Source organism: Idiotropiscis lumnitzeri, chromosome 17 (assembly GCF_059441095.1).
Source record: "Idiotropiscis lumnitzeri isolate Australia: NSW breed Sydney's pygmy pipehorse chromosome 17, RoL_Ilum_1.0, whole genome shotgun sequence".
Classification (NCBI taxonomy): domain Eukaryota; kingdom Metazoa; phylum Chordata; class Actinopteri; order Syngnathiformes; family Syngnathidae; genus Idiotropiscis; species Idiotropiscis lumnitzeri.
Genome location: NC_142407.1, coordinates 7,277,893 through 7,300,419, shown reverse-complemented (window position 1 = coordinate 7,300,419; position 22,527 = coordinate 7,277,893). Strand labels below are relative to the sequence as shown.

General features: G+C 40.1%; 3 protein-coding genes across 4 annotated transcripts in view; 2 read left to right on the top strand and 1 right to left on the bottom strand.

The window, feature by feature from the left end:
- The first annotated feature begins 624 nt into the window (after window positions 1-624).
- Window positions 625-13,336, top strand: ankfy1 (ankyrin repeat and FYVE domain containing 1). Its single transcript, XM_088279057.1, has 25 exons — window positions 625-781; window positions 2,523-2,730; window positions 2,881-2,999; window positions 3,625-3,760; window positions 3,999-4,122; window positions 4,328-4,477; window positions 4,586-4,751; window positions 4,917-5,121; window positions 5,221-5,289; window positions 5,403-5,605; window positions 5,700-5,797; window positions 6,410-6,611; window positions 6,724-6,822; window positions 7,054-7,207; window positions 7,457-7,625; window positions 7,795-7,913; window positions 8,506-8,662; window positions 8,751-8,951; window positions 9,025-9,201; window positions 9,320-9,467; window positions 10,701-10,791; window positions 10,867-10,991; window positions 11,080-11,226; window positions 12,415-12,505; window positions 12,596-13,336. The coding sequence occupies exons 1-25, from the start codon at window positions 772-774 to the stop codon at window positions 12,726-12,728; spliced, it is 3,501 nt and encodes a 1,166-aa protein (XP_088135183.1). The 5' UTR covers window positions 625-771; the 3' UTR covers window positions 12,729-13,336.
- On the bottom strand, window positions 12,133-17,275 carry cyb5d2 (cytochrome b5 domain containing 2). The gene is made up of 4 exons (XM_088279058.1): window positions 16,389-17,275; window positions 14,907-15,047; window positions 14,337-14,523; window positions 12,133-14,258 (listed from the first exon to the last, which is right to left on the bottom strand). The coding sequence occupies exons 1-4, from the start codon at window positions 16,744-16,746 to the stop codon at window positions 14,087-14,089; spliced, it is 858 nt and encodes a 285-aa protein (XP_088135184.1). The 5' UTR covers window positions 16,747-17,275; the 3' UTR covers window positions 12,133-14,086.
- Window positions 16,773-22,527, top strand: part of zzef1 (zinc finger, ZZ-type with EF hand domain 1) — a 25,341-nt gene continuing 19,586 nt past the window's right edge. For both annotated transcript variants that reach the window (XM_088279056.1, XM_088279055.1), the window contains exons 1-11: window positions 16,773-17,321; window positions 18,145-18,289; window positions 18,381-18,575; window positions 18,887-19,070; window positions 19,171-19,370; window positions 19,829-20,039; window positions 20,183-20,299; window positions 21,083-21,261; window positions 21,694-21,792; window positions 21,892-21,983; window positions 22,086-22,231. In XM_088279056.1, coding sequence (XP_088135182.1) covers window positions 16,920-17,321; window positions 18,145-18,289; window positions 18,381-18,575; window positions 18,887-19,070; window positions 19,171-19,370; window positions 19,829-20,039; window positions 20,183-20,299; window positions 21,083-21,261; window positions 21,694-21,792; window positions 21,892-21,983; window positions 22,086-22,231 — 1,970 coding nt within the window. In that variant the 5' untranslated portion in view covers window positions 16,773-16,919. The remainder of the gene's footprint in view (window positions 17,322-18,144; window positions 18,290-18,380; window positions 18,576-18,886; window positions 19,071-19,170; window positions 19,371-19,828; window positions 20,040-20,182; window positions 20,300-21,082; window positions 21,262-21,693; window positions 21,793-21,891; window positions 21,984-22,085; window positions 22,232-22,527) is intronic.

Sequence of the window (22,527 nt, the reverse complement as noted above, 5' to 3'; positions counted from 1 at the left end):
TAAAAGAGCGCGAGTAAGTGAATGTGGGCAGTGACGCGATGGAGTGTCTAAATATTAGGTGCCACTGCTACTAATAAATTGGTTCATATACAATAGAACCTTTCTCAATATGGAAAGATACAAATTATTTACAGCTAAAACAATTTCTCTTCAAAACACTGGTGAATAAAGATAATTCAATTTTAGAAGTAAAAATGGTTTCTTCTACTTTCTGCTGTGTCAAGGTCCATTTAATGGACATAATGATTCTCAAGTAACTTAAAATTAGATAATGGTTGTCTCTTGTTTTGGTTCTTAATGTGATTGGCTTCTGCTGTTGAACACAGGGGGAGATCTTGTCTGGTGGGATACAGTGCAGTGGAACACCCCCAAATCTTGAAAATGACTAAACTATTATCCTTATCACCTTGAACGGAAAGCTGTTAAGTAGCAGTTTTTCCAAAACATCTACAAACGAAAATATATAATTGCTTAGTTGACTGATTTTAGCAGGTTAAAGTTGGAGAATGTTAAATTGGCCCTTCCATTCTTCTCTAATCCATCATTAAACAAAGTCAAATGTTCTCCCGGAAATAAAGATGCAGTTCAATGAATGCATATATTACTGAGACAAAATTAAATTATTTTATAGACAGATTGCGTCACAGATAGAAATGTTCACGTGACAACATTCCAATAGACGCGCCTCGCAGGCAGCACTTCCGCCTCATCTCGGACGCGTCGCTTTTATCGCGAGATCGTCCGCCGGTCACGAAGCCAACGCAGAGCAACATGGCGGAAGGTATGAGATTGAATTTTTGAGGGTTCTTGTCTGTCCACTCCCTTTTATTTGCGGAGGCGTGTTGCGATATTTGTCTCTACCAACTTGGTAGTGCGACTGTTATGTACATTTCAATTTACATTTCCCTTCGAAACGACACAACGTTGTTACCGCCTTGTTCAGCTTGTAAGAGCATGCTTTTATCAGTGGCTCTCGTTGATGTTGCTAGCATTTTTTGTCGTTTCTATTTAACTGAACGAGCCAAGACTGACAGTCGCCTGTAGTGCTGCAACAGATGACTAGTGTGCTGGTGCAAAACATCTACTTTCATGTACCATATGTAACGACAAATTATAAAGTTCGAATGAAATGGTCAACAAAACCGATCGTCGCTTTTAGAAAATAAAGACCATGTGCTTTTAAATTGAGCGTAGTGACATTTTTCATCAGCACATATATTCATTTGTTCTGCTCCTGTCGAATAAATAGGGGCATCAAATACTTCTCCGTACTTACTATCATTTCCTCCCTATAAGGTGTTTGTGGCGCCTCTACAAATGTCAGGACTATGACCACCATCAGAAGGAAAAGGCTGCTGCAACTTACATAAAAAAAGCAATATAAGATAGACCAAGAGTGCAAACGCTCACGTACACATGATATGCGAACAGGGTTGCTAGTGTCGCCTTAACACCTTATGTGCATCCAAATGATTCTGCTTTGTCTTTTATTAAGTCAGTTCAGCTCGTAGGATGCAGGCGGCTTCTTTGTACTGATAACTCGTTACCACACATTGTTCTGTTGTAGTTTGAAAACAAGTCAATTTAGTTTTTAATTAAAAAGGATTGGATTAAAAATTTGACGATCACTGTTTTTGTGGTCACTGGCTTAATAATTTGTTTTTTTTTTAAATAAATACCCATGCACGTCAGCTAGTGATATTTTTCTATATGTTATCTAACTGGTCTGCAAAATTAACGCAAGGCTGCAATATGATTAATTAATTAATTATGGTTAGTTAATTAATTTTAAGGTGCTGCTGCATTATAGCACCCTTATGTGTAGCTCACCAGGTGTTTATTTTATTATTTTTTTTAAGTTAGGAACTCTTGGTGTCACATGATTAGCAGCACTGCCACTCACAGTTTACAAGGGAGGACAAAGTAACTAGCCTCCTCAGCACTTTTATCCCTTTTACAAATACTTTAGTGCTTTAAAGGAAGGAAATGGGCCCCAGTGGAACTTGGTTGGACTTGGCTGAGTCATGATTTTGAGTTTCAACATCAAAAACTATAGAGAAAGGCACACCGAAAGAAAACACGTTCATATACACCGCTTGATTCTTCTGGGGTTTGTTATGGAAATATTACGGTTTTCTGCATCAATAAATATCATCAGAACGCAATCATTGGCTACAACATTGTGTACTTGCACAATCGAATGCTTGGTCTCGATTTAAATGTATGCATCTTATGTAACAAAGAAGATTAACCAGTAACTGTGAAATTTGTGATTCTTGTCACCTCAATTAAAATTATGCATTATTAAGGTAGGGCTTTTTTTTCTTTTTAACTAATCTCTTTCGTGAGAGCTCACATTGTGCATGTGTAACTAATGTAGAATACTGCATATTAACCTTTTCTGTGCTTTGGAAGAACTGTCGTGTCTTTTCTCATGTTCTAATGTGTTCATCAACTAAACGGGTTTTTGTATCCATGCATGTTTATTTTTTCTCTGTCTGCATCATATCAATGCGGCACAGAGGAGGTAGCCAAGCTGCAGAAGCATCTGGCCCTGCTGAGGCAGGAGTATGTGAAGATGCAGCAAAAGCTAGCTGACACAGAAAGACGCTGCGCTGTCCTTGCTGCTCAGGTGTCCGTCCAAGGCCCCACCACCCCAACATCTGCAGACACTTTTATTAGCCGTCTTCTGGACATCGTGTCAGACCTGTATCAGCAGGAACAATACAGGTGGGCACCTTAATTTGCTGAAGAGAATGCTATGTGCTTTTATTTTTTTTCTTATCTAGCTGGTTCTTTCATTTCATGACTTTATTTGTTATAGTTACCTACAGTTACAGTTATGTATTCAAACATTTTGTTGGGTGTTTGTACTTGCAGTGATTTGAAAGTGAACGTCGCAGGGAATCAGCTCAGTGCTCATAAGTTTGTACTAGCTGCACGCAGTGATGTCTGGAGTCTCACCAATATGGCCACCACCTCTGAATTGGACCTGTCTGGTACGTAACTAAGATATGGGTTTACTGTTATTAAGCTGTCAGCTAACCTCCGCCTATTGGCTGAAAAGAAAGAAAAATCACATATTTGTGATTGTTGTGCTCTTTCTGTAACTAGTAATTACTCACAAAGCACAAAAATGTTTTTGGTGAGAGCCACAAAGTCATGCCAAAGTCTTGGCTAATAGGAAGATAAGAATTGGTGTCAATGAAGTGTGTTGATACATCAAAGCTAAGATAGGATAGTGAGTGGTCTCATTACTGCTTGACAACTTGTATATACACAGAGGGTATAAACATACACCTTTGGTGCATTTGTTTAAAAAAAACAAACCCCTCTAAGCCATTTATTGCTATTCATAAAAGGGCTCATCATCATAGTCTCCACAAATAGCTGGGGAATGTTGTTTAGGTACCACCCAGCCATTAAATCTCCCATCTCTTTGGCGGTGCACTGTTTAAATGTTAATAAGTGGATGGAATATAACTTGTGAATGTCATCTCCAAGCCAAACTTATAGTAGTATCTACTAGCTGGAGTCATTTATTGGGTTCATTGGAAGTTTCAATACTGTTCTGAGAATTCTAATTGGTCTCTCTCTGCCCCTCACTTTATAACGTGTCTGCAGACTGCAAACCCGAGGTTGCTATGGCGATGTTGCGCTGGGCCTACACGGACAACTTGGAGCTTAGTGAAGATGATGCATTTCTCATCGACTTGATGAAGTTGGCCAACCGCTTTCAGCTTCTGCTGCTCAGAGAAAGGTCAGCCTGTCACAAATACAGAGGCGCTTCGCTTTACGTTTAAAAGTTCTAAATGGAGCACAGTAAACCAGCTCAGTGGAACTTGAATCCTGATTGGTCAAGTGGCAGTAGATTTAGCCCTAATTGTTACTTAGGTAATTGACTCGGCTTGAGTGTACAGGTGTACCTTATGTAGTGACCAGTGAGAATATTTGGCATAACTATCTGACGCTATATTGTTTGCTGTTTGTGGGGCCAGGTGTGAAAAAGGTGTCATGTCCTCAGTGAACGTCAGGAACTGCATTCGCTTCTATCAAACAGCCGAGGAGCTGAACGCCACAACTCTGATGAACTACTGTGGCGAGATCATAGCCAGTCATTGGGTGAGTTCCTTCGTAGCAAAAAAAAAAGTTTTTTTCAATTGGGTTGTCCCAGCTTAAGGTCACAGTGGAAAAGGTTTTGAAATAATTTATCTTGGTCAAAAGCTCCAAAACTTGACATTTTAACAGGTGGAGTGTAACACTATTATTTATTTGCAGCAGTATCCATTAATTGTGGCTTCTGATAAATTTCTTGCCACTTTTTTAGGATGATCTCAGGAAAGAAGATTTTAGCACTATGAGCGCTCAACTTTTGTACAAGATGATCAAGTCCAAAACGGACTATCCTCTCCACAAAGCCATCAAAGTTGAACGAGAAGATGTGGTTTTCCTCTATCTCATTGAGATGGATGCTCAGGTTCGTTGCTCCCTCGAAGCGCTTCATAACTCCTGACTTTAGTGAGCGTGCTGTCACTAGCACAACAGAATAAATATTTCTCACTGAGCTATTTGTTGTTGTTGTTAGTTGCCAGGCAAGCTGAATGAACTGGACAATAACGGTGATCTGGCTCTGGACTTGGCACTGTCCCGAAAATTGGAAAGTATTGCCACTACTTTAGTCAACAACAAAGCAGATGTGGATATGGTGGACCAGAGTGGATGGAGTCTTCTTCACAAGGCGATCCAAAGAGGTGTAAAGTTACTACATAACGCAACTTGATTTTATCCAATCTCTATTTCAGTTGTCTATTTTCAGTAACAATTAAGCCTCTATAGTCATTGCTGACGGATTCTGAATTGCAATCATGTAAGCTTTCTGTGTTCTCCTTCATTACATCATCATCCTCTTCTTTCAGGCGATGAATTTGCCTCCGTCTTCCTAATTCGCCACTCAGCTCAGGTCAACGCCGCTACTGTGGGAGCAGTGGAAACCCCCCTTCACCTCGTTTGTTCTTTTAGCCCCAAGAAACACTCGGCAGATGTGATGAGTGGCATGGCAAAGATTGCAGAAGCTCTGCTCAAGGCTGGAGCCAATCCCAACATGCAAAACAGCAAGGGCAGGTTGGTCACATTTTTTTTTTTTTTTTTTAAATCAACCTTGACTTGGGAAAATATTATTGCACAAGACTGTGAACTTTGGTTTCATTTTGGGTTTGTTAGAACTCCCTTGCATGAAGCTGTGTCTTCGGGGAATGAGCCAGTGTTCAACCAGCTACTACAATGCAGGCAGTGAGTTACTCTGCTTACAATTTGAATACTTAGCTTGATTGCGATGCAATGCTTAACTGTTTTATTAGTACTTGCTACCACAAAATCATAATTATGTCCCATCCCATTATTAGGCTTGACCTGGAACTTAAAGACCATGAGGGCAGCACAGCTTTATGGTTGGCTCTGCAGTATATCACAATGTCTTCAGATACCTCCGTAAATCCATTCGAGGATGATGCTCCAGTTGTGAACGGCACCTCATTTGATGAGAACAGCTTTGCCGCTCAATTAATCCAGAGAGGGAGTAATGCAGATGCGCCTGATGCATCAACAGGTGTGGATTAATTGTCTCATTTTTTTTTTTAATGGTGGTGTACTATTTTCACACACATGTTCATCTCATTTCTATTGTTTTTCTGCTTCTACAGGAAATTGCCTCATGCAGAGAGCAGCTCGTGTGGCCAACGAGGCAGCTGCTCTTTTCTTAGCCACCCATGGGGCAAAAGTCAACCATATTAACAAATGGGTGTGTTTAAAAAAAAAAAAAAAAAACTGCTACAGTATGTGCGATTATGAGTGCAATATCCATATCATAAATAATTTGCGATCTTTTGTTCTTTGTTGAAATAGTAGATGTAAAATTTGGGGCGTTGCAAAAAATAAATGTCCTGACTACGGCTCAAAAGTGTGTTTCAGTCGGACTGGATCCTATGACAAAAAAAAAAAATCAAGCTGTTTTCACATCGGCCGATTTTAAATTCTCGCAATTTTGGTTGTTGTTTTGAAACGACCAGTTTCAAAGCATATTATTGAAAACTAAAGAAACTAAGACGATTTTAACATTTTGTTCACACATGAAAGTATTATAAATAATGAAAGGAAAAAGATGAACATAAAAAAATATTAAAACAATTTTCACTCGCCGTTGCAAAAACGTGTAGAAAAAAAATATAAAATAAGACTATCAGGAAGCTTGTTTTCTAAAATTGAAGAGCTGCACAGTGTAGTTGTGACAGCAATTGTAATAAACACGTTATATATTTTTGTATTTTACAGATAAAATAAGAACTGAGACAAATATTCACTTGTTATCCACATGCTTGGTCATTTGAATATTATGGATTCTTTCCAATTTCAGGGGGAAAGCCCTCTTCACACAGCTTGTCGCTTTGGCCTTGCAAGCCTGACAGCAGAGCTGCTCCAGCAGGGCGCAAATCCCAACCTGCAGACCCTTAAGGCTTTGCCAGATGACACCCTCGGTGTGGCGACACAGACCCCCCTTCACATGGCCATTGCTCACAACCATCCAGATGTGGTCTCTGTCATCCTAGAGCAAAAAGGTCAGCAATTTTCTACCTTTAAAATACAATTAGACCATAGTTTCATCAAAGACTATACTGAACATGTTAGAGTGGTTGAACATTTCTTTTTATTTATTTATTTTTTTTGCAGCAAATGCACTACATGCCTCCAATAATTTCCAGATCATTCCAGACTTCAGTCTCAAAGACTCTGTGGACCAGACAGTATTGGGCTTGGCCCTCTGGACAGGTACATGACTGTGCAATTATAATTGTGATTATTGTTGAAGCAAGTACAGGTGGTCCTTGTTGTATGATGGTTCAATCATACAATGTCGAGGTCACAAACTAATTGTCGCAACGGTGTAAAAATACACATCACCTTGTGGCACCAAAATATTTACGGTTATTGTGGTGACCACATATTTGCACGTTACACCCATATATCCTCGTCTTAAATTGGGCAATCTGCTCCTATCAGGTATGCACACCATAGCAGCTCAGCTTCTGGGCTCAGGAGCGTCTATCAATGACACCATGTCCAATGGACAAACCTTACTTCACATGGCCATCCAAAGGCAGGACAGCAAGAGCGCCCTGTTCCTTCTTGAGCACCAGGCAGACATCAATGTTAGGTAACTACGTCATCATGAAATCTTTGTGATGCATTCGCTTTAATGTCATTTTTATTCTTCTTTAGGACAGTTTGGCTGTTTATTAGATAACTAACCACAGATGGATGTTAAATGATCAAAGATCTCTGAACATTTCTATCTTTATATTTTAGTTTTCATTCCCACCATTTAAACATTTGTATTTTTTATTGTAGGCAGGTTTAAATTATTCATTTTTTTAAATTTAATTTTTCATTGTGTCACTGTTAGGACCCAGGAGGGACAAACAGCGCTGCAGCTGGCCATCAGTAATCAACTGCCACTAGTAGTGGATGCTATTTGCACGAGAGGAGCTGACATGTCTGTGGTGGATGACAAAGGGGATCCTCCGTTATGGCTTGCTCTGGAGAATGGCCTAGAAGATATTGCATCTACGCTGGTGAGACATAATAAATATTAGAAATTAATTTCAACTTTGACTGAAAAAAGAACGTAGAGTTAGATTTCATCCAGATGAACTCGCGTTTGACTAGTTGAGTTACAAGAGTTGGTTACAGAAACGGAAAAATATTTTTAATAATTATATTTTTCTATTTGCTTCCTCCAAGGTTCGCCATGGCTGTGATGCAACATGTTGGAGCAAAGGCCCTTCTGGTTGCCAACAGACCCTATTGCACAGAGCCGTTGATGAGAACAATGAGGTCTCAGCTTGCTTTCTCATCCGCAGGTCTGAAATTACCTTCATTTAGTGTTTGGGAAATTTAAGCATGCAGCACACATTCATGCCAACAATGACTGTTCTTGTATATGGACAAACCAATTATGTTGAGGTCTCAGTTAAATTTGCTGTTCAATGTCTTTGCCAAATCAAGGGAGGAATTTTTTATTTTTCATTTTTTAAACTGGTTTAAAGTGTATTATTATTTCAGGTTGGTCATACTGTCTCCCACAACCACAGTAGTTCAATATAATGTCCCATGGTCTAATGAGAGCCAATATTCCCAAACAAGATCAGAAATTCTGTCTTTACAAACGTTATATAATTGAGACACACGTAGCTTGATGTACATCCTGTCTATTATTTTTTAATGTATTTTACAGGGATGAAAAACTGATGGCGTTACTGTGAAGTTATTGGATGTCATAATATACAATAGACAATACTGCACCCTAGTGGTGGATGGTCTGCCCTACCACTACTAAATCCGTTCTTCTTTCTGTGCCCTGCTTTTGACTTGTGACCAGTGCAGAGAATGTGCAGGTGTACCCTATTAATTTTGTTCCCTCCCCAATATTCATCATGTCTTATGTCTGTGCAGTGGTTGCGATGTGAACAGCCCAAGGCGGCCTGGCCCAAATGGAGAAGGAGACGAAGAAGCCAGAGATGGCCAAATTCCTCTTCACCTCGCAAGCAGTTGGGGACTGGAGGAGGTGGTGCAGTGCCTTCTAGAGTTTGGAGCTAGTGTTAATACGCAGGTCAGACTTAGCTGCATCAAATTTGGCCTGAGGCAGCTTTCGATATTTATTCACAAATGACATACATATTTTCGCTCACCTTTTTTAGGATGCTGAGGGTAGAACTCCTATCCATGTTGCCATTAGTAACCAACACAACGTTATCATACAACTCCTGATTTCCCATCCGGACATCCGTCTTAACATACGTGACCGCCAAGGAATGACACCGTTCGCCTGCGCCATGACGCACAAGAACAATAAAGCAGCGGAAGCGATCCTCAAAAGAGAGCCCGGTGCTGCTGAACAGGTAGGAATGACAACAGCAGAACAAACCTTTCAACGTTCACGTCTCATGACCTCTATCTTTTGCGTCTCTCCAGGTTGACAATAAAGGGCGTAATTTCCTCCATGTGGCTGTGCAAAATTCAGATATCGAAAGTGTTCTGTTCCTTATTAGTGTGCAAGCTAATGTGAACTCCAGAGTTCAGGATGCCGCTAAACTCACCCCTCTCCACTTGGCTGTACAAGCTGGATCCGAGATTATTGTTCGAAACTTGGTATAGCCTCCATAATTATAAGTTTTATTGCCTGTATTAATTTCATTCAATTTCATAATATTAATTTGACATGGAAAAGTTTTTAATGGCGCTTTTTCTTCCCTGTGTGACTCAACAGCTGCTTGCCGGAGCCAAAGTAAATGAGCTGACCAAACACCGACAGACTGCCCTGCATTTGGCTGCTCAACAGGATTTGGCCACCATTTGCTCTGTGCTTTTGGAGAATGGCATTGACTTTGCTGCTGAGGATGAAAATGGCAATAATGGTAAATTTCATTTTTGAAATTCAATTCAGATTTAATGACTATTATCTGCACTACAGAGATTCTGAATGTTCTGTTGTGACCATGTTTTTTTTTACGGTCAGTGGTCCAGTGCGCCGTGGTTACCGTTGACGTTGAAAATGTTCAGGAGATGACGAGACGACATTCACAGTACATTAATTAATTCGCTGCCCTCCCAGTTTGATAATATTGATACTTACAGTTGGCTCTCTATCAACGGCAGCAGTTGAGTTGATTTGGATTTTGCAAATGAGTATCTTAGCACCGTGACTTGTGATAGGGGTGACTTAAGATTTGGCCTCTACCAACAATTGTGACAAAGTTTCATTTATTTAACTCAACATTTCTTACATTCAAAGCCTTTTATCACTCAGCACAAGTTCCGTGAAATTCCTGTCACGCACATTCAGCCAATCACAGATGCAGCCAGAAGGCACTAGTGGTTGTTTGAACTAAGATGTAATTATTGACAGGTCGCACTAAACATTTGCTAAACGATGTTCGGAGATATACTGCGGTCATGCAGAACGTGAGTTGAGCTATTCTTGCGTCGCCATTACAAATAAAGTCAATATCGTTTGAATAGATGGCGGCAAATCTGTACAGTTACACCTGAGCCAAACGGCTTTGAGAAAGACTTACTCCGGCACGTACTCGGCGTAGCTGGTTAGTAAGTGCATAGACATTTTGAATAGTTTTGTCAAGAGCCCAGTCACCTGAATGGCTGATGATGTTCATTCATTTTTTTTCATTAATTTCAGAGAAGGGGATGATGTAAGCAATATTTTGTCTATCAGATTTATTTATGTGAGGTTATTATTTTTTTTTAATTACTATTTTTTTTCCAATGCATTTTCGCCCTGGTGGGGGTCGACTGTAGATTAAAAGTTGTTTAAATAGATACATTGCTGCATCTTTTGATCGAATCGATGATCGATTTTTTTTTTTTTTCAAACTCAGAATCAAGCCAAAAATCCTGATTGCGTAAAGCCATTTTTTAAAATATATAAATTATTAATAAAATGTTACTGACAACATTTCAGGAGTTTGTAGTTCAAAGCACAAGTTAATGTGCTTAGCTAATTGGTGTCAGCCTTGTGCTTACCTCTGTGACTGTGTCGGGAAAAATTAATCTATTCTTTGTCATACTCATTTGACAATTGTTTTTGCTTCAATTCGGCTCCAAAAACGTTGTGTTCCTGTGTTTATTCCCAGCTCTTCATCTGGCAGTGATGCATGGGCGCCTTAACAATATCAGATCCCTTCTCACAGAGTCCAACATCGATGCTGAGGCCTTTAATCTCAGGTATTTTTTTAATGAAATATGAAGATCTTTGCAGGCATTTTAATTCATGTTTCATTGTTTCCATAAATAATACAGGGGTCAGTCACCAATGCACGTTTTAGGCCATTATGGTAAAGAAAATGCTGCTGCTATTTTTGAGTTGTTCCTGGAGTGTATGCCTGAATACCCTTTGGACAAGCCAGATAATGAAGGCAACACGGGTAAATAAAGATGAGCTTATTTCTTATTTTCCATATACCAACTCCATACTTGTGATGAGATGAGTGACATTGATATTTTTATTTGCAGTTTTACTTCTTGCCTACATGAAAGGGAACGCTAACCTGTGCCGTGCCATCGTGAGGGCTGGTGCTCGCCTGGGCATCAATAATAATCAGGGCATTAACATTTTCAACTACCAAGTAGCAACAAAACAGTTGCTTTTTCGCCTTCTTGGTAAGTGTACACTTTTTTATTTAGGCCATATCCTGTATAACTTCAGACATTTTTTTATTTATTGCCCGATTCTTTGTTCAATCTAAGAAAAGCCTTGCGTAAAAAATGTGTTGTGCCCCTCGGTAACTGTAATTACCTGCGGAAAAAAAAACATTACACGCAGTAGATTGCTATGTATGCGTGCATGATCTTCTTAAAAGGGAAGTCAAACCATTAAAAAAAAAAAAAAAGCTTTGCAATAATATGCCTTCACTAGTCTAAACATTGATAATCCTATCCAGTATTATTTTCCATCGCACTAACTATTCTCTTATTTGTCTTATTTATATATTTAACTGAATTATTGTTGTATTGCACTGGAGAGGGGAGCTCTCTAATCTCGTTGCGCGCTTGAGTACAATGACAATAAAGGGATTTCTGATTAATATTATGTTTGTTGAATATGAGTTAAGCAGCAAAATCCTTCCCTTTTAGCCATCTCGGTGGGTGGCCCTTTTGTCTACTGAAAATGATAACACAGTTCAGATTTGCGGTAATGACCAATCACGGCTCATCTGTTTTTTGAAGCTGCGCCAAGATAGGTCGCTGGTTGACCCCTGAGCAACTGTGATGTCATTTTTAGTCGACACAAGTGACAAAATGGCCGTGCCGTTATGGCTAAAAACAACTGGATTTTACCGCATAACTCATATTCCACAAATGTAATATTAAACAGAAAGCCGTATCTCGACGTGTGGGGCTGCGTAGAAGATATTCTTGTTAATTTTTTATGGGGGGGGGGGGTAACTTCCCCTTTCCCTGTCAAAACCCATGAATTACTTTTCAAATAAGGCTTTTGTTTTTCCTATCGTGTAGCTACTTTCCAGAGACGCACATGTAGTGGGGTTATTGGTTTTAAAAAAGAAAGCAAAGAAACAAGCCTTTATTCTTGTAAAAACAGGATTAAAAAAGACACATATGGAGTTTTTCTGGCAGCAGCTACGTAAGCAGTATGCACCGCAATCTGTCACTAAACAACTCTCTCACGGTAGTGAAAGCAATACAGAAAATATTTGCATGAAAAACACTTCACGGACATAAATAACAATCCAATGGGGCTAATCTCAAATTGTCATGTAATTGTCTTTAAAACTTTTAGAATTGCACAATGAGATTATCTTTTGATTAGTTTTTTATTTTTTGTTTTAGATATGCTGTCCAAAGAGCCCCCTTGGTGTGATGGTTCCAACTGCTACGAGTGTGTTGCCAAGTTTGGAGTTACAACAAGGAAACATCACTGGTTAGTACCATGACCTTTCCGCAATATTTTTCGAGTCATTGTTTTGTTGTCACGCTGCGCCATACTTCATTTTGAATCCTGTCTCTCCAGCCGTCACTGTGGGCGCCTCTTGTGCCACAAGTGCTCTATAAAGGAGATCCCCATCATCAAGTTTGACTTGAACAAGCCAGTGAGGGTGTGTGACATCTGCTTTGATGTACTAACGCTGGGTGGCGTGTCATAATGCACTGGCCTGGATATTCGCCACCTGCTAATGCTCACCAGGTCGGGGCCCAACTTAGCAGTTACTGAGTACTTCATGAGGGACAACAGTAGCAGGACATACTAACAAGAGTATTCCGACCAATTCTGGACCACCGTCTTTATACTACGCCAGTCTTGTGAAAAAGCATTCATGTTTTAGTGGAACATTTATTCATATTGTTGTCGATCAAAGTGTCAAAGATATAAATGAATTGAAAGCAATTTAGCGACTGAGGTAACTTCTTAAGCTCAATGTTGATTGCTTGTTTTCCCCCCAAAAATAGTTGCATCTCTCGGTCATTGCAATTCAATGATAAACGTCTTTATTACCAAAACACTGTTGGTAAGATGTTTATCTGTGGTTAATTATTTCACCATCTGCAGTTCACGCAAAGTCAGCGACTAAGAGATGAATGTTTTATGCAACTTGATTTATACACTCACACCATCAGAACGCAGTGTAATCCTGTAAAACTAAATCAGAATCACAAGATTGTTATAAATTGAACTCTTCCTCTTGTGACTGTGTACTGTATTGCCTTGATAAATTATTAAATCAAGTACTCTTTGCAAGACTCTGAAGCATAACATGGACATTTCAATTTCACTGGTGTGAAAATAATGGCACAACTGCCCATAAATATGAAATTGTTGGTGAATGAGATGTTTGAACCATTATTGAGACATCTGGTAACTATTCGTACTGACAAGCAATTTTCTATGCCTGCATGTACAATAATTTGTAGCATTTCATGATCATGTGGTATTTTTTAAATAAGTCAGCACATGAGTACATTCCAGTTTTGACTTGGCCATGAGGTCCTTGTCAGTTGTGATGACAGTCCCCACGATGATGCCTCAAGTCAAGTTGTCTTGACCCTCCACATTTATCGCTTTTGTTGATTTTCTAAACCTAACAGGTGCACTTTATAGAGTTCATGTGACATGTCCGATGGTTTGGGGGGGGGGTGAGAATTGATAGGGATGGCCGATTAGTGCGGCCTCTTTAAGTATTATTAAATTGTACAGATAAATGTGTGATATTTTTGACCACTGCTACCATTTTTGTACTTAATGCAGTTTGTGATTGTCATTGTGACAGACTTAAATCTTGCCTCTGTTAATCTTTTATGCACATTGTAAAATCTTTTATGCACATTGTATCGTATCTGTATGCTCAGATATCTAGCCCGTCTCTTCCAAGTGTATCCTTTTAGAGAAAGGAAGAACAACTTTACATAAAGGTAATTAAAAAAAAAAATCTCTTTTCTCCCTTGTTCTATTTCTATTGTGATATAACCCAGTTATTCTGCCCAGCTCATAATCCATCATTTTAAACTATTCAACTAAAGAGCAAGAAACCGCATGCGTCGAGCAGGCATCATATTCCTGCAGGTTGGGGTTCTCTTTTGCTGCAGATGGATCTTCCACACAGACACAACGCGACCCACTAGCACCTGCAGAGAATAGTTTTCGAGGAACACCAGTCCAACTTCTTTCAACTCCACCGCTGGTGAAAAGAGGGTTAGAAGTCCATCACAACATGGCATCTCAGTTATATTTGATGCATGCTCAAACTGTTTTTTACCTCTTGGTGGAGCACCAGACTCTCCCTCCCCTAGCAGAGCTCCACTCTGAGTTACAAGCAGGGAATTGAAGCATCTCCGCCTCTGATTTGGCTTTGAGTTGCTGGCCCTTTGAAAGCAATGACTCAACATGCAAGAGAAACTCTGTGGGCTTTCCACTTTTGGAATAGAACCGTCCTATGACCAAACCTGAAAACAAAAGTCACGTATTAGTCAAGTGTATCGCGGATGTCTGTTTGTGCATTCTCGTTTAAAAAAATACTGCAGAAGTAACATTTGTTCAGTCCATAAAATTGATAGTTATGGTTAGAAGCTATGAAATTGGACTTGCTTGCTGGAGTAAAGGACTATTTCTGTAAGCACTAATCTTGCGTTGGATGAAAACTAGACTCTCACTGTCTTAAATCTTCCTGGCGTCCCACTAACTGCCCTAATGCCAAGCTCCATCTGGCTTTGCTAAGTAGTGGGAGGAAGAGACCAAGTATGGTCAAATAAAGAGGGTCGTTTTATCTCACCGACATCATCTGCATCATCAAATAAACGTTATAGAGTAAAATTTCAAATCTACATACCTTCAGTTTGATAGGTCCTCTGGTAAAAGAGCAGCCAGTCAAACAGGGCAACCACCTGCAATGGGGACAAACTAGACACATCATCTGTCAAGCCGCTTTCTGTGAAATCTCCTGTGACGAAGGCCAGTGATGCATCTTTACCTGGGGAAAATAAAGAGCGCTCCGTAAACAAATTTATGACCCATTTTCTGTTTAATGGAGGTTGACGTAATGATATTACAAAAACAAAAATGGGTCATTACAGAATTGGAGGACAAGACCCCCCATCACCCTGAACTATTTGAAATAATCCATGCTCAATCAGAAACCTGCGCATATAAATTACAAAACATAACTGGCAATATTATTTAAAGTTACCAAATAGCTCTTGAGCATCACCTCGGGACACCTCTTAATGACCAAGTTACACATTTATAACAGATTAAATTTTAATTTGCTTTTTTGGGGGTATAATTTAGTTAATGTCTTCCTCATTATTGTTACTCTTTGTGTTTTTTACCCGGAGATGTTTTAAATAGTAGTAATTATTCCCTGAATTAGTCTCTAAACAATTATGTTCCGACAACCTTTTAGCCATTTGGAGGAATAGGGAAAAAATAGGTGGGCTACATGACTCTGCATATATAAAATTAAGGTAATTCTTTGACCTTAGTTAGTCCACTTTTCTATTTTTCAAAAAATATATTTTTTGCATCACTCCTAACTCAACCCCGTTACTCATATAGGAAAAATCCCAATTTGTCCTTGACTAATTAACATATCACCCAGCACAGCTAATGTATTCGAGCAATAAAAATTAACATAAGTAGTGGTATTCGGATTTTTAGAGAGGATAAGCAGTATGGAAATAGATTGAAGTTTTTGCAGGTTTCTCACATGGTTGGATTACAAATTAAACTAAACATCTCATAAAAGTATATATGAATATGTGCAATTGAGTATGCGTGCATGCCTCTAATAAAAGGCAATTTGATATATGGGATTTGATATGACTCAAGGTCGATTTGATTTTTAAGAGGACTATTTGGTTTGGTTCGATTAAGTGGATTTGCAATGGGCTTCCTGTTGTAACTTTCCAAAAATATTAATGAACTTCATTGCTGAACTCTACTCTAATGTAGGATTTCCTTCCAATATATATCGCTGCAAATGATTCGATACGTCTCTCGATATATGAAGTGGGATGATTCGTCTTAATTTGGTGCACTCGCATTTTTTAAAATCAAAACCAATTTTCTGATAAAAATCTGTTATTATCCCCTTTAATGCATAGTTAGATCATTTTGATGGTATTTTATATACAATGTCACATGCAGTATAAAAATCGAGGCATACAGTATGTGATAGTTTTGCAAACAACAGAAATTGTAGTGGGGTACTGTATCACTGGTGCATTCATGCAGATAAGTATTGCAGCAGATTCTATGTATGTTCAAGATACAGCTATGTGTATCAAAGGCGAACGAGGAAAATCGGAATCACCTGCCATAAAGTGATATGCACCACCAGGCCCATAATGCTTGCGGCCATTGTGTACGTCAAACACCTGTCCTAATATTGCCAGGTAAATCCCCTTGCTGCCTTCTTCGCCGTCATATAACGCCAATTCTTGGCTGTTCAGGAGTCGCGTCGGCGGCCCCTGTGTTGATTTACTTCCTGAATCTAACGACCACTGTCGAGGAAAGAAAAGCACCGCTAAGGACACCGATAACATTGCAACCAATGCACAGCAGAGAATGCTATTTGTTGATGCCATCATTTTTAGCCGTCCTGCATTTTGCAGATGAAAACCATTAGCGCCCTCGCAGGTGCTTCCGTGAACGAAGAAGAAATCGCGCATGCGCAAAGGGCTAGCACAGGCGACGTTTCAGGCCAGTCCACGACGTACAGTACGTCAATGCGGTAGTAGTATAGGTTAGTAGAGAGATTTGGGTACAGTTCTGTACAAGCGTTCTCGAACTGCCCCTCTGTGGGCCGTACAGATTTATCCGGCGAAGGCTAATCGAAGCAGTCATGGGGAACACAGAGAGCGGCGGCGGTGGAGGCAGCTGCGACGACGAAGACATAGGAACAGAGAGCCCCGGGTTGGCGGAAGACAGCCCGGCCTCTGCGGCCACAGGCGTCGGAGGCACCGGTCCCGGGAGAGGCGGAAGACGAGGAGCGAAGAATGTCTCCGTACCCACCGGTGGGCCGCCGAGCCCCGCCGTCTTCTTCGAACAAGTGAAACTAAGGGAAGCGGCGGCTCGTATTAGCGACTCGGGAGTCGTCATCCGGGAGTCTGTGCTGGCAGGGAACGAGGGAGTCCTGGTCCGCTGGCTGGAGGAGCGGTTAAACCGTGGAGAAGAATCCGTCAATGTTGAACAGTTTTGTGAGATGTTGGAGAGCAGAGATGCCCCCAGAGATGAATGTGAAGAGGTATATGAGCTAACGCATCTAATGACTTGAATACTATGCCTCCTTGTACTTTATATGAAGATATACAGACTCTCCATACAGTTGCACATTGAAGTCAATATTGAAACAATTTAAATATATTCACAAGATTATTGACACAGCGAGGTTTTAGTTGAACCATATGATAGTTTGCAGTGTTGGACAACTACTGCATGCAGTAACATCTCACAATCATGGCAGTGTTTGTGTTTTTTCTTTTTCATGCAGGTAACCAAAATATTACAATCACCTTTCAGGTTTATGTTGTGCATATCATCCCTGAAAGTATGACCGCTATAATAATCGTATTGTTACATACCGCCGTGGAATCGTCAGTCAACTCTGAGCATTGGCTTTGTAAGTTATAGTTGATATAGACGCTGTCATCCACACTCAGTTGGGATAGATTCCAGTTCATCCATGACCCTAATGACGTCTGGATGGAATGCTATCCCAAAGAGCTGTCATTGTCACCTATACTAATCGGGTTTATTGTCAGTGCTGTCTGAACTTTGACCACTTTTGTTCACCCAAAGAATGTGAATGAATGGTCCTACCGGTGAATGTGTTCTCTGGTCAAAATGTAGCTTTATTGGCATGTACTGTAGATGGAATGTCGCTGTGTTGCGGAAGAGCTGGCTCATGAGCCCAAAATGACTGTTAGATGTCAAACTACTGTCTACCTACTATAACCTGTATTATTTAGTCATAAGCTAAGGTAGCCTAGGTCTATTATGCAGTTTACACCATGTTGACTATGTATGATATAAAATGTCACAAAGTGCACTGTCTATCTCCGTCTTAGGCCTTTGGACAGTTTGATGCCGAGGGGGATGGGGTGGTTGATGTAGAGAGCATGCTGATTACTCTTAAGAACTCCAATGGAGCTAATCTACGGGGAGAGCTGAGTCATGTGATAAGGCAGCTTCAGGCATGCTCCCTAACCCCAGGTATGTCATGTGTTTATTAAACACAGCCAATTGTTTTGATTTTATACCACCTGGATTTTAATATGACGATTTTGTATTGCACACGCTACAGGTTTTGTTGACATATTCTCCAAGACCAAAGACCGGTTAGGGGCACATGCCTTCAAGATCCTGAAATTTTTGCACAGGAATCATATTCCCAGCAGTGCTATCCCTTTCCCTATATTAGATGGCTACAACAGTATTTGCACAATGAGGTCGAGTGTGGTCCAGGACTTCCTGGAGTTCCTCTTGCAACGGGAAAAAGGTGAACAACACAGTTTAAAGACAACAATTTACGATTCATTATTTTGTCACATAGTTGAAAGTAGATGTATAAAACCCTTTAAAAGGCATTCTTGTCAAAACTTGATAATGTGATATGTCTCGCAAACAAAATAATCAGATATTACCCAATATGTTTCATGCCTGTTGATTTTTCTCATAAAAAAAGATTAGCACAGTTACATACACTTTTCATGTGCTAAGTGTTGTGCGGAATAGCTTTCAGATTACCTATTTTGTACAGTAAAATGACTACTCACCTAAAACTGTTGAGTTTTTTGTTCTCCTATTCAGATCTGGATATCCAGTACAGAGCGGAACTGGACCGTGACCCCGATGTAGACAAGGTGAAGGTGGTCGCACAATGCTACAGCACGATAGAAGCTTCATCCAACGTTGCTGATGTTTACAAGATGACAAACGGAGAAACGGCATCTTTCTGGCAGTCTGATGGCAGTGCACGCTCACACTGGATAAGGCAAAAGCAGTTGCTTTAAAATATCTGACGATTCAAAATTTTCCTGCTGATTTTACTTGGCCTGTTTTGATGTTGAACCTTGTCTTCTTTGGGTTCCCAGATTGAAACTGAAACCAGACGTTGTTTTGAGGCGTCTGGCCGTTGCTGTGGCCGCCAATGACCACAGTTACATGCCTCAGCTGATCTCAGTAATGGTGGGCAAAAATCTCCATTCCTTGGATAAGATCAGAGACATCCGCATCCCCAGCAATGTGACGGGCTACGTTGCACTTTTGGAGAATGCTAACATTACCCACCCATGTGAGTCATCACCTGTCAGTTGGTCTCATTTCATAATAATTTATTGCCCTTTTAGAGAATTTCTTCTAGAGTGTGATTGTTGAAACTCAGAATGAAACACATTTTGCCTACTGGCCACACAATGAGGGCAGAATGGAACGTGGTGGTTGTAAGCAAAAGCAACCACACGATTATTAATATTGCATTTTGACTAGAGCTTTGCATTGTGCTGCCGTCTCCATACACAACCCAGATTTCATGATCTGTTATGTGCCTGTAAATGATTCGCTAACTAACGTTCCAAAGATCTTTGGCTTGACGTTACAAAGCCTCATCATTGTAAATTGTCAAAGCAAGTTGTTTTATTCATAAAGCTCCATTTTACTTCCCACTGTTCATGTAAAGCAATTCAGCACATCATTACTACGCTACACGTTCCATCAGTATGTTCACAGTATTGTGTGTTCCTCAAACCCCAGACATCCAAATTAACATCAAGCGTTGCTTGAGCGATGGCTGTGACACTCGGATTCATGGTTTGAAGACACTGGGCTATCAGATTACAAAGAATAAAGAGGTGTCTGTCTCGGATGCTTCAGCCATCTGGTACCTATCTCTCCTCACCTCCTTGGTCACTGCCTCAATGGAGACCAATCCTGCGCTGGCTCAGACCGTACTTCAAAGCACTCAGTAAGACACTGTGTTTATTTTTGTTTGTTGTTTTTTTAAATGAGGGATTTGGCTGTTTGAGATGCAGACGAAACACTCTGCGAATCAGTTTCATTCATCAGTGGTCTGACGACGTTTTATTAAAAATGCTCCTGTTTTTCCAGGAAAGCATTACAACACATGCCACCATTGTCCCTTACGCCATCATCCACCAAGTTCCCCAAGTTCTTCTCTTTGAACATCTTAGAAGAGGTGGATGCATTTCTTCTCAGGATAGCAGAGTAAGTCCCTGACTTTTCGTCATCACGCTCTCCCAACAGCCTCATCGAGCTGATAAAGCTGACAGCATCGCACGAGAGACGGCCTAAAATCAATAGTGTGCCTTAGTGTGCTGATGACCCACTTTGTCAATTGTTCATATTGTTGCATCCCCCAGAAGGGCTCAGGGACTTTATCAGCAGCTTCATCCTGACAAAATTTATCTTATCAAACATAACAATTTAAGCAGGTTCCATTTCCATGATCCACATTGGACTTGTGCTCTGGCTGGTATTGGCCATTGAAAATGTTCCAGCACAGCATTCTTCCAGGCTTATGTTATGTACCACATTGTATATTCCAGTATATGCTGTTTCTGTGATAACTTCTGTCATTATAATGTGGCTGCCAGGTTGTTTCCCCTAAATATTTTACTTATATTTCAAACCCCCCAAAAATACTGCTCTAATTTTGATAACCTGGATCTGATCTATTAGTTTGAATGTATGAATATAAAAGTGTGACAAAAGGCCAAACAATTTTACAGCAATGCTTGCTTGGTGAGGTCTGATGCGTTACGCTGATTGAATACGTGACCGAATTCATGACTTTGTTTCCAAGTTTTGTGTGAATTTAGAGGAGCATTTTGGACGAATTTATAATTAATAAATTATAATTAATTATACACCTTTGTAAGGTTCCGCATTAATACTCGCATTAGCATTTAGCAATGCTTCATTCACCTGGTTGTTTAAATCATGCAACTCTAACTAACTGCCTATATTTTTCATTTTGTACCCGGGAAGTTGCTGTGTGAGTCCCGATGCAGAGCTGACCCTCCTCGCCTTTGCTCTGGCCAGAGGCAGTGTGGCCAAAGTCCTTCAAGCCCTTTCCTGCATCAGCGACCACTTAGAGACAGAATACAAGGCCTCCTCCCTCATCACATCAATGGCCGCAGTTCGGTTACAACTGCTATATCAAAATGGTAACGTGTCGGTTCTTCCAACTCTCAGTCACTTAAAGAAATGTTGCAGCCAAGCGTTAGTAAAACATGGGTCTAAAAAAATTCAAAATTTATATTGCAGACGACCATCCTTATGCGATTTTTTCCCCCCCCCCAATGCATTTCAGTGGCCGTACATTTTCGGTACCTATACCCCCGTAAATAGCAGGGGTCGACCGTAATACTAATTAGTAAACGTAACTCAATACCACCGGCGTATTTCGGAATGTCGTCATTCATACATTGTTGAGAAGTGTGTAAAACTCCAAATAGAGCCGTTTTATCATCTTTTCAAAGCAATTTTTCACAACATACTGGAAACCAGCTGTATGCTCTGACATAATGAGATCATGCTGTTTACATCAGCTTCTGTTTTGATACCCAAACGTCCATTGTCATTATGTGACATCACAGGGAAGCCTCTCCAGCTGCACTTACAGGCATGTGATGCAAAGAGTAAAGAGGAGAAATCAGGTCCAGAGAATATGCTCACAGAAACCTCTACTGGAGATGGTAATAATAAATAATACAAGTGAGAAAATCTCTCCACTTTCTCCAATCTTGGTATGACCGCCACACTAAAGTGCAAGTGCACTATTTATGTTCAAAAAGGTTTTCTCACTGAAAGTGGCAAGAAGAAAGCCAGTGTGATCCTGTCAACTGAGGACCAGAGCAACTTTCAAGTCACTCAAATGAAGATCAATGTGAGTGTCTTTACGATGGTGATAATCTTTGTTCATTTTGAAGATGTTCACATCAATAGAAAATAAATGCATAACCTTCTTCCTCTGGATTCTTGTGATAAGGTGCGGAAAGGTGCCATTGGAGCGAAATGTGGCTTGGTGTTTGCCTACAAAGATGAAGAACCGTTTGATGCTGCCAAACATTTCAAGAGGTTCAAAAAGTATGACACGTGGGACTACAAAAACTACAAGGAGTTTGTACAAGACAAGTAAGAAGCATTTTTTTTTTTTTTTATACATTTTTTTAACTTTAAAATTTACTTTACAAAAATAGTCAATGCATATCATTCTGATTAGTATTGTGTTTGTGAAATCTGAGTTAAGTAACAAAATCAACCTGTTTTTAGCTCCTTCATGGTGCGGCTATTTTGTCACTTCTGTCGAGTAAAAGTGACATCACAGTGGCTCCGGGAATGACCAATCATGGCTCACCTGTTTTCTGAGCCTCAGCCCTGATTAGGTAAACCCTGAGCAACTGTGATGTCATTTTCAATCAATAGAACTG

Coding starts and splice junctions, on each gene's coding strand:
- ankfy1 (XM_088279057.1), top strand. Junction 3,761..3,998: donor CTTCTGCTGCTCAGAGAAAG/GTCAGCCTGTCA, acceptor TTGTGGGGCCAG/GTGTGAAAAAGGTGTCATGT. Junction 5,606..5,699: donor TGCGCCTGATGCATCAACAG/GTGTGGATTAAT, acceptor CTGCTTCTACAG/GAAATTGCCTCATGCAGAGA.
- cyb5d2 (XM_088279058.1), bottom strand. CDS start 16,746: ATGCGCGATTTCTTCTTCGTTCACGGAAGCACCTGCGAGGGCGCTAAT. Junction 15,048..16,388: donor TGCATATCACTTTATGGCAG/GTGATTCCGATT, acceptor TATTTTCCCCAG/GTAAAGATGCATCACTGGCC. Junction 14,524..14,906: donor GAGGACCTATCAAACTGAAG/GTATGTAGATTT, acceptor TTTTGTTTTCAG/GTTTGGTCATAGGACGGTTC.